Raw genomic sequence first — 11,659 nt, forward strand, 5'->3', positions numbered from 1 at the left:
CCAGCATTTCATTACCGCTCTTGTTGCAGACGATATTCATCAATCAGAGAAGTTATTACTGCTCTCAAGAGAGACAAGCTTTAATATAAAAACAACACACTTGTGTACTGAAGGGTCTACCCAACTATTTATCCAATTCCCCAGCTCTATTGAGAGCATCAAGACCTGAAATAGCAGCCATAAAACTACCAGCAGCCAAATCAATGACTCATTTTCATAAAAATAAACTTCTCATTTCTATGCCAAACCATGCGTCTGCCCATCAAACAAATCTAATTCTTGTCTAGTCAACGGCCATGGTTTATTTTTCAAAATAGAGTCATCAGAGGCTTCTAAAAAAACAGAAAAGATATCTTTTCAAATTCCGTATGAGGAGAAGGGAAGATGAGCAATGTCAGGCAGTAGCAAAGGTTCATCCACTGAAAATATTCTGAAAAGCACAAAAACAAGGTGTGCACCACAAGAACGGACCTCTGTCAAAGGCTATAGTGTTGTACAGACTTCATAGATATGCCATCAAATGTATAATTAAATGTGATGACAAAGTTGCATTTTCCTTTACTGTGTCAGGGAGCCAGAGCACTTACAGTTAAAACTGTGACTGCTGTAAGGAAAGCCTATATTAAATTTTATCTATTAAAACATAACACAAGTCATTTACTCTAAACCATACACTCATTCAGCGAAGAGAAATTTCATTTTATCTTCATTGACGCCAAATGAAAGCCAATGCATCAGGGCTGAAAGACTCATGGATTATTTAAATATTCTTTCCCACAAGATGCTGGGAAGACAGGCTTATTATATTCCTTACAAGATAAACTTAAAAGCAGTTTCCTGGAGTCTAACAACTGGCACAAGAGCTTCAAGTACTTCAAAGAAAAGGCAAGTGATTAAAAATAGCCTGGCAGATGAGAAGAGGATGACACATTGTTATGTGGTATGTATAACACAAGGCCACATTTTCTAGAGGTGGCAGGAAGAAGAGGATGAGCCATCCAAGTGCAGGCTATTAACATCAGGCAGCAAGGAGCAATTGACAACCATATCCATTAATCCATCATTAATGGAACCCCCTAAATCTCAGCAATGTAAATGGCAGAGGGCTGCAGCATTAAGCACTTTTTGTATCTGATGAAAGTGCTAAATGCAAAAAGAGCTAAACCTGGAGGACCGGGTGGTGCAAGTACTGCTCCCTCACATCTCCAGATTTCTGGGTTACTATACTGTAGGTACTATACTATAGGACTTTATAGAAACATTGATAGCTGGTAGCTTTAGAAGTTCCTACTCCACTGTATGTACTTTTCATTCAACTATTATGGGGGTATGGGTGACTACAAGCTCTGGTGCCACCTTATAAATCTGTTAATATGTTGCTCCATGCACCACACTGAGACAATCTCCCCAAATGTGTAATTATGATGACTTTGAAGCAATGAGGTGTGGACTATCGACCATGCCATACGTCCCACCAAGTGAGTCTTCTTTGCATGTCACATATTTTGCATAAAGGTTATACTTTCTGTTGGGTGGTGGGAATGTGACACATGAAAGTGGCCCAGGCCCTACATCATTCTGAAACTCATTGGGTCCTGAAAGTGAAGTTCCTATGGTGGTGAAGCACCTATTATTGTGGAGTATGAAAGTTCTCTCTGTGCCATATTGGCAGTTCTCCAACATCTCAAAGATGTGCATATTAGATTAACTAGTCACTCTGAATCAGCTAAGAATAAGTGTGTGCAACCATGCAAGAAGTGCATCTTAGGATGGGCAAGGGTCTTGTTTAGACCCTTCCTGGACAGAACCTGGACAGTTACAGCTTACTGAAGCCTTGCAACAGAAAAGACTGGCTCAGAAAAAGGTGATGAATGAGCAGTAAAGCCTCACTATCCATGGATTCGCTTTTCTGCGATTATAAAAGTGTAATCCATTCTATGACAAATGTGGTCCATTATGAGAGGTCTAGTGTACAGCACCTGCATGTGTGATTGACCAATAACAGGTCTGTGATGCCCTTATATGCCTGAAGCTGCATGCATGTTACACTCAGTGGATCAATGAATATCTACACGGCGCTCAGAGGTGTGCGTAAGCTGTTGAACTCTATTTGTGAGGGGGACCAAGGTTTGCAATTGCTGCCCATTAACAAGTAAGTGCGGGTCATAAGCTCACACTGAATAAGTAACTGCCATTTATGCACACTTCCCATTACTACTACTGAGTGAATGGTGTGGTGATGTCCTCAGATCAGCCCTGCAGCTGTTGCTATTGGCCTCTAATAGACGGCCAAGAAGATGACGAAACTTGCCCACCTAGATGAAGTAAAACTTGTAAAATGGTTTCCGTAGCCTTGTTGATGCAACAGCAGAGGGCAGACTTGTCCGCCCAATCCTGTCTCCCTCTGCCAGCCTGAACCCAAGTCACCTCTCTGGGGCACTGGTGGGTTTTGGGAGTCAGTTGGGTGCCTGCGATTGGGACTCTGAACGGGAGTAGTTGTGATGAACTTAGTTGATTTCTGGTAGACAAATTCCTGCATGCATAGTAAAGTATATTGTGAATAGGGTCCACCACAACCTAACCCCATTTTTCTTACTGGATCAATGCTTCAATATCTCTGGTTTCCATATCTATGAGGCTTTTCAGGAAAGCAAAACACTGCAAATAATGAGAATTGACTAGATGTAGTAACCAACTCTAAGAAAGACTCTTTTCCATCGTAGCACTCACTTTCACGTGCAGTTTACAGTGACCAGTTAACTTAACATGAGCTTGTGATAAGTGTTCTGTGGCATTGTTCAGGTTTTTAAATAATCACGTCCCGGGTAATGTAGGCTTCAATTGGGTGTGGGTGTATGTAAGCGCACTTCACGCTGGGGAAGATTGGGGTGCTTGGCTGATCGCACATAAACATATAAAGGTGAGCGGATCAGTGAGATGTCCTCGGAGGTAGTAGCGTATCACATCTGTGCTTAATCAAGGCAATATAAGAGGAGCATGACAGAGGGGAATGAGGAACAACAGAGAAAGAAAAGAAAAGAGAATAGAACAGAAGAAGAAAGACAGAGGTTAAAGGGAAAAGAGCAAGAGCAACAGGCAGATGGTCGTGAGACAGCCTCAAGGAGAAGAACCTGGGGCTGAAGATGGGAGCTCCTATTTAACAATGCTAGGGAGCAGGAGCGACCGATAGGCGGTGTCCCCTGCTGACACCAAGGGAATGGTGGTGGGTGGCATTTGTGTGGCTTGGTGCAACGCACCATGGATGTGGCAGGCTTGGCAATAGGGGCCTGAGCCAGGAATTGGGGGGATGACTGCACCTGTTGGTGGGCGCTTCCTCTTGCTGCAGGGTCAGGCCAGGATTAGTGGAGGAGACAGCAGGTTTTATAGGGGAGTAGGGGCTCGTATTTTGAAAAAAGAACTGTTTCTAAATTTTATCCTCGGTTTTATTGAATCATTTATTTATTGGATTAGGATTTTTTAACTTCCACATTTTTACATATTTTATGGATTATTTATTTATTTGAAGAACATCTTCAGATGCACTGCACTTATGACCGTTTTTTTTTTTTTAAGATTTACTTTAATAAAAGCACTTCTCACCTTTACACCTTCCCCTTGCTATAAGTGTGAGTGTCCTCTTTTGCCTGGCTCATCTTGGTTCATGACTGTTGACGGTTCAGATTCAAGAGGGTCCCGAATACAACACAGAGCAGGCCTGTACTGTCACAGAGCTGGATTTTGTACAAGTTTAAGGGCATATAAAGTAAAGACTGGTGGATTTTGTATTTGGTGAGGTCACATTTGAGTGGATTTTTGTCTTTTAGAACATGAAAATGACCAGACGATTGAAGCGTTCTACAGATGGGTGTTATGATTCCATAGTTTTGCCTGGCGCTGAATTTATGTTTGTACATGGTTTATAATTGTGATTTCATTCTGAAATTATGCTTTTTTATTACTGCTTTGCTGACATTTTCCCTGCTGCCTTTTAGGATTTTTCAATCTCAAGTATTGCCATTTTGGGAATCTTTTAAAATGACTAAGGCAATGCTGTTGTTGGCTGCAGCAGCATGTTGATATTACTTGGCATGCAAATGTTGTCATGCCATGCATGATGTCTTTTAGCTGCCGCTATTTAAGCTGGCGACACACTATTTGTAGTGTCAACAGTTTTTGAATTGTGTGACTAAAATAATTGCGTATATATTTAGAGACAAAATCATTTTAGTTGTGAATCAGGACTTTGCAAATTGTTGGACTTTGATTTTTGGGTTATGTATTTGGTGTTTTGGCATTTTGTTCCCCTCATTATGTGGTCAATTTGCTTGTTAGCCTTTTGGTCTGTCATATTTAATCCAGCAATACAGTAAATAAACTATGAAGGACATTTTGTATAAGCTTAACAAGCAGGTAATTAGAAAGATTCTGCATGAAACAGTTGTGATACATCAAAATAATTATTATTTTTCCTTTTGAATAAAAAAGCTTCTGATGATAATTAAAAGCTACAAGAACAGAATAAAGAATTTGTTACTTGTATAAAGAATACATGGTGAATTGTGCACTGGTAATAAATCTGACCCTCAGTTAGTATAGATAAGAGAACTCATCTCCTTGTGTAATGCTGGATTAAGTTTTGGCTTAGGAGCAGGGAGATGATAACAAGACTAAAGAGAACATCTGTTTATAATGAAACAAGCATAGATTTTAAGTGTAGAATCTCCTACTCAAGAAAAGCTTTTGAATATCAAAATTGCACAACTTTTTTTTAATGTCATGTCTACCATTAGGTTAACCACCAGAATAAGCCAAAATCATTGATTTTTTTAACAAACCAAAAAAAAATTATTAAGTGGAACAAAAACATATAAACACCAAAACGTCAACATAATCACAGTAGTTATGTCTGGAGCCCAGTGCTGCACTGATGCAGATTTAGTAAATGCGCTTCATGTGATATGTTTTGAAACAGTCACCAACACATACAGGCACTGTTTGAGCAGATGTTCCTAGATTGTTTTGTAATATTTTTTGTGATGCAGGGTTGAATGTCAGTTCTAATTGTATTGACTGTACTTGCCATCCCACTTGGTCCTTCTACCGATGTAACATATCGAGTTGCAGGTGTACCCAGAGCTCACTTGCAGAGCATGTAGAACTTGACAGCAAATTATGCCTGTCTGAATGGAATGTACTGTGTCCATGAACGCCTTTCTTTCTAATCCATTAGTCTTTTGTCAGTACTTATGCCATGATCAGGAACATAGATGTTCTGCCTATTTTTTGATGATCACCTTAATATATATCCAGCAGTTTCTACAGCTTTGATGCTAGGTGATTGGCTTCATCATAGTCATTGTTATTAGCTGGTATTTCAAAATGAATGAAAAACGACACTCACTCATAAATTTGCCAAAAATGGGTGTCTACAACAACTGTTTTGTGGACCAGTACCATCAATGGGCTGATTTACTCGCTCTATCCCTGCAATACCAGGAGACTAAGAAACACCCACATGTAGCAACTGTGACAAGTATATGGCTTACTGCAACTTTTCTGACACTACTCAGCATAGCAGTTCATTTCAACAAAAATTTTCTCCAACACACTATCACCGAAAAATCATAAAGAGTAAAGATAACCATGATCAACATACATCTTTAGATCCAGGTTATCCATAAATGGGCAAAAAGAAGGTATAAAGTCAACACCAACACGAAAGTCACTACGACTTGGCAGGTCAGACTCTACCAAACAGGTGTCAGTTTTGATTCCCATGTTAACATCTAATGACCAATTCACATCATCAAAATCATCACCTGATTCAAGTAATAGTTCAGTTTCAATTTGCTCTAAAACTGGTGTCACAGCTTTTCGTTTGCTGTTGTGTTTTTGTTAGAAGCCTCTGCCCACTCATGAATATTGATGAGTTACCATAAAGTGACAGCATCCACAGAAATATTCGTTATTTCTTACAGCATGATGTTATTTTATCCATTAGATGGCAGCAGAATACTGTCCTAGAGTTACTGAAGGGTTAACACTGTAAAGCAGATCATTACACACCAAGTGTGACTTGGGCTTAACTACATGTACACTGAATTGCAAGCCTGAGTCACAATCAGAGGGAAACACCAAGGAGGCCAAATAATTAAATGTAGTGGTGTGACACAGTTTCATTTTAGAGGTCAAATCTCAGAAAAAAGACAGGTTTACTTGTTAAGGTTTGCTGTAATAAATATAATTTAGTGTATACTGTCTTTAGTCAACTCAGTGTATAAATAGTTCTAATAGCACACAAAACTAAGACTAACTGCCAAGAAATATGGTATGGTATTATTTGTGTTGTTGACTCCATGCTTATATAAAGAATAACCAAAACTATTTACACGTTTTTTAGCATTGTGAATCAGAAAAATTAGTAGGCAAATCATCAACATGAATTTTATAGCTAATAAAAGCATTCTTTAAAAATATAATCAGCCATTAAAAATTACACATAGCAGAAAGACATATTGTCCAGTGAAATGGCCAATCTAAAGTGACCCTGTATACGTGACCATGGGTGTGTGCAAAAAGTGTATCTTCTGTTCAGAATTGATTTTTGCTTATGAACAGTGGCCTGAAGCTGCCAGAACCCTGCACTGGAATAAATGTATTCAAAAGATCGGAAAATAAATTACTTGAGAAGCCCTTTGCCTGCTCTGGTCATTAGATGTTGCCACTGTTGGGTATGAAGTGCAAACATTCAAATGTTTTACAGCTTTGCTGCCTGCCATGCTTCAGTGGGCAGGATGTCTGGGTGAAGAACATTGACACGAGGCCTTTCTAGCAGTAACTCCTGATTGGCCAAGCCTCTGCCAGTCACACCTGTACGTTGTATTTTTCATAATATTCAAATGTCTGTATTCACATTGCACTCCTGTGATAAAAGTTCGAGACAACTTAATTACTAATTCCATGTGCTGCCATACCCTTTCACCTTTACAGTTATCTCATAATATACGAGTCTGTTTGCACATAGATACGTTTTTTAAAAGCATTCTGTGCTAATGACTGCCAAGACTTAAAAGGTCTTTAGTTTGTAATCAGTATTTAAAGCTATCACAGACTCCACTGCATTCTGAGATTCTCCACTGATTCTATAGCATGTGATGTGAAAGAAACATTTTTTCAATGTACAATTTTTTCTAAGATTTGAACATCAAAAAAGCTGTCATTCTTCAGGGAATGCTTCCTTTTTGTTAAGATCCCGGCAATTCACAATCAAACACATCCACTTTGTAACACTACATTGTTCTTTTGAGTTTTGTGATGTTTTCAAGACACATTTCAATCTTCAGGTAATCCACAGGATGAATCCCCAAGATAAAAGACTGTTCACTCATCAGGTTTCCTCAAACTGCTTAAAAACTTTCAATGCATGTCAAAAACAAATGAATAAATTAAATAAATCAAAAGGTCTACTTTATCAAACTCTTTGCAACATAATTCATTTATGAATACGCTCCCGAAACACATTACCGCTGATAGCAACCTGCTCATTTCATCCATTTCTTTTATTTTTCAACATTCAGTTGAGGGTCATGAGAGGCCAGTGCCCACTCCAGAAACAATACATCTTGAACAAGACAGGGTGCCAGCTCATCCTCACCCATTTTTTAGGGCCACTTTGGAGTTACCCATTAAGAGGGTTGGGACTCAAACTCTAACCACAGGGCAAACATTCTGTAGCACAGCAAACACACATGCAACATCTTCTTAAGCCAAACAATTCACTGTATTCTGTACAAACAACACTACCACGTCTACTAGTACACCTGATACTGCTGTGGTCAAAGGACCCCTGACATTTTAGGGTATAAAAAGGCGAATCTGATAAATATACAATATGCACCAATTGAAACTGCAGGGTTTAGTAAGGGAAAAATGAGGAATCCTCCAAAACTAGGAGTCAACGGAAGGCGACTAATAAAGCCAATGTCATATTACGCGACTACTAGTCAGAGAGGAAGTCAAACTTGATGACTGCTGTTGCTGATCTTGTCACCCATAGGAGTCAATTTTCATGAAAAGTAATTGCTGGGGATGTCAAATTATGCAACTGAGTGACATTTTTACAGCACTGTTTTTTATTTTCAACGTATTGTGAGCATGGCCCTTACCTGAAAGCCAAAAACTTGCTGATGCAGAGGTTAACAGATATAATTCTTTAATAATTCTTTGCATTTATATAGCGCTTTTCTCAACACTCAAAGAGCTCAGCAATTGCAGAATCCCTTTTGGAATTTTACGGGATTCGAACCTGCAACCTTCCGATTGCCAGCGAAGATTCCTAGCCTCAGAGCCACCACTCCGCCTAGGTATAGTCAGTTCAGCCGCAATCAAGGCCCTTTTGTTTTTTATCTTTTTTTTTCAATTCTATTGTGGTACATAAAGTAGCTAAGTAATGCTACTTAGCTACTTAGGCCTTTGGCAAAGAGCTAAAAAAAAAGTTTTGGTGATGTTTTCATCGGGGCAACAATAAGGTAAATATGCTTTCACACACTGTACACATTAAGTGGAATGAAGATCCTACATCTCACCTTGTGACCACCAGGGGGTGTTGTAGCACCCTAATTCCCAGACACAACGGCAGAGACACAAGTCTCGGTATGAATAAAAGGTTTTCATTTTGAGAATACCTTTAGAACTCCAAAGGGTACACATAAACATTCTTTGAATATTTTTCTCCACTCCTCCAGGCAAGTTTTGCCCGCTTCCTCCAGAGAGGCTGCCACCTAGTGTGTTGGGGAAGAAACTATCCTGAATAAATTATCCTCCCTGGTCCTTCCATCTTATTGGCATCCCTGCCAGGTAAGGATCTTAGTTCTGCTCTGGCTGGGATGTCAGTCCCAGTGTGCTGCCTCTCACAACCTGAAACATCTGCCAACTAGACTGCTGTCCTTGCCTATCGATACCTAACACTGACTTCTGTGCCTGGCTTGCCAGTGCATATACAGTAGGTGCTTACGTGCAGATTCCAAGGAGGTGCTCATTAATAAGCTATCTGTGCAAAACCATAAACAAAAAGCAAGGCATGTATACATGATTAAAGATAACAAAGGTACACTGCACATAAGATTGCGGCCTGGTGACTAAACAGTATTAATCATAAATGCTATGAAAGGAAAATACAAAGACCAAGAGATCTCATTTATAACATGACAGGATAGCTTTGTCAGCTTCAAGCCTTAATCAGCCTCAAGCCTTAAACAGTTGCCTGGCTGACTATACGCTGTTGTAACTCGTTCTCAAGACAAACTGAAATAAAGTGCCATAAATAGGGGTCCACTTTAGAACAGGCAATCTAGAATGGCCACAGTGACATTTTATTATAAAAGTTCACGCTCCATTACACAGCTTCAAGTGTACAATACTATTTTTCTCATATAATTTCCTCTGTTTGGTGTCATAAATGTTTTGTCAAAAAGGTAGCTAGGTGCCAATATGTTACAATCTCATCAACTAAAAATACGCTAATATATAAAATTACACTTTCCCTCTTGAATATAACACATTTGATTACAATACAGTATAGGACCTTTTCATACAATTACTGTGATTTATTTGAAAAGTCTGGTCAAGATGACAGTCTTTACAGTATAAAAGGGAACAATAATGTTGTTCTTAAATCAAGACCATTTTATTTTACAAATGGAATGATACATCATCCCCTGCAGATTTTGAAATGCTTTTCACCGCCCTTGGCTTAAGCTGAAGCATTTCACAGGACCTCATTGTTACTATAACTGACTGCAGAATTTGTCTTTGTGTAATGACATTGTTATCACATTCGTTGTCTGCTTTTGCGTCATGATGTAATTAGTAAAGATAAAGACTTCAATGTCAAGAGCCAAAAAGTCAATAGCAGAAGGCCACTGTTCATAACTGACTTGGCAATATCACCTTTTAGGTACCTTATTTTGTTTAAATAAACATTCATTTTCAAAAAATGGAGAGAGCAAAATTAGACTAGCAGCAGTGTTAGAGCAATATTGCTCAAACCACAGATCATACAGTTAAATAAAACTTATTACTGCATGATGTCTTGTGGATTGGAAAATATTTTTACCAGCAGCCAACACAAACACTCTGACATTATGTTGTAGACAAAGAAGCCGAAAAAAAGAAAAAAATGCTACAGTATGCAAGTACAAGAAGCTATAATAAGACTTTCCACCAGACATTGGTCAAACAGATCAACTAATTCTGACTGACTTGATTGCATGACTGATATTCTTTAATTAAGAATTTAACTAAAAACAGAGGTAGACCCCAAGCCAATGCAGTAACATATTGACTGAATATATTAGCATCAACATAACAGAATAACAAGGAAAATTCTGATCCATATTGCATAAATCCATCTGTCCATACCAAAGCTACTTCAGGGTCACTGGGGAGGCCAGAATCTATCAAAGAAGCATGAGGGGAAAAGGGGCATCCATCCACTACTGGGCAAACCCATGAACACAACTACACCAGCACAGGTACAATCTAGAGCTGCCAAGTAACTCTCATGTCTCTGAGATGCGTCAAAAAACAAGAAGAACTGAAAGAAAAACCACACAAAGCCACAGGGAGAATGTGCAAACTCCACACAGGCCTGGATTCTATTCCAGTCTCCCAGGATTGCTAATCTCTGATCCACTGTGCTGACCTTCTTTGTAGCCAGAAAAGTAAATCTTCATGAATGTGTATATGTTTAAGCATCTTTAATAAAACAGGCTACAAGTTAGCTCTGCACTGAACACCCCCAGTCAATCCAACTATGTGGCCCCAAATACCATGACTTAACAACAACAAAGATGTCCATAGAGGGGTCAGTCGCCTCATGGTTTCTACGTTTTTGGTTTGTCCACCTGTACCTCTGACCAAAACTATTTTCATATGAATAAATGAAATAGACCAGTTATTACACTCCGTACTTTAAACATTCCCTAAAACTGATCAACGTAAATGTAGTACAAGTAGTGGGGTCTACATCAAAAATCATTTGAAAATCTATTTTCTTAATAACTGATATGAAAAAACCAACTGATGACATGGTGTAAAAAAACAAAAAATTGTCAGTGCAGTTTCATAAATAATACACGCAGAATTTTTATCTGAATGCAATATCTAGAAAGGAACAACTACATATGGTGTATAATCTTCAATTGTTAAATATTATCTTAATATTATCTATAATTACAGATTCTGCTTGTGTAATCACTAAAAAGGTAGCCACAGACTCCAGGTTTACTTACCAGTTTTCTTATCAACATATCTCTTGCCAGCCTCTCTGAAGGCCACTACAGCTCGAAAATAAGAACGGAGAACAGCCCAGCGAAAAGTAGCTACGGGGTCTATTCCAATCAGACCACAAATGAAGGAGTTCTTGCTACTTTTCAGCAAGGCAACAATATCAGGCCGCATATGGTCTGTGTTCTTCTCCCGAAAATCCTGTAAAATAAAAAAAAAAAAAAAAAAGGCAGACTTTTAAGAAGCACCACTAGACCAAAACACTTTTATGTATGTATGTAAAACCTCTTGTAACTTTTGTATGCAAGATATATTTTCATCATCTTCCATTACATGTTCCACTATACAGTGACTATGAAAAGTTTTCACACCC

At 38.7% G+C, this 11,659-nt stretch overlaps 1 protein-coding gene across 7 annotated transcripts in view; it reads right to left on the reverse strand.

The window, feature by feature from the left end:
• The window catches only part of myo9aa (myosin IXAa), a 470,016-nt gene that overhangs the window by 110,886 nt on the left and 347,471 nt on the right, over positions 1-11,659 (reverse strand). For all 7 annotated transcript variants that reach the window (XM_039773456.1, XM_039773459.1, XM_039773460.1 and 4 more), the window contains one exon: positions 11,292-11,487. In XM_039773456.1, the coding sequence (XP_039629390.1) occupies positions 11,292-11,487 (196 nt within the window). The remainder of the gene's footprint in view (positions 1-11,291; positions 11,488-11,659) is intronic.

This window comes from Polypterus senegalus, chromosome 12 (assembly GCF_016835505.1).
Source record: "Polypterus senegalus isolate Bchr_013 chromosome 12, ASM1683550v1, whole genome shotgun sequence".
Classification (NCBI taxonomy): domain Eukaryota; kingdom Metazoa; phylum Chordata; class Cladistia; order Polypteriformes; family Polypteridae; genus Polypterus; species Polypterus senegalus.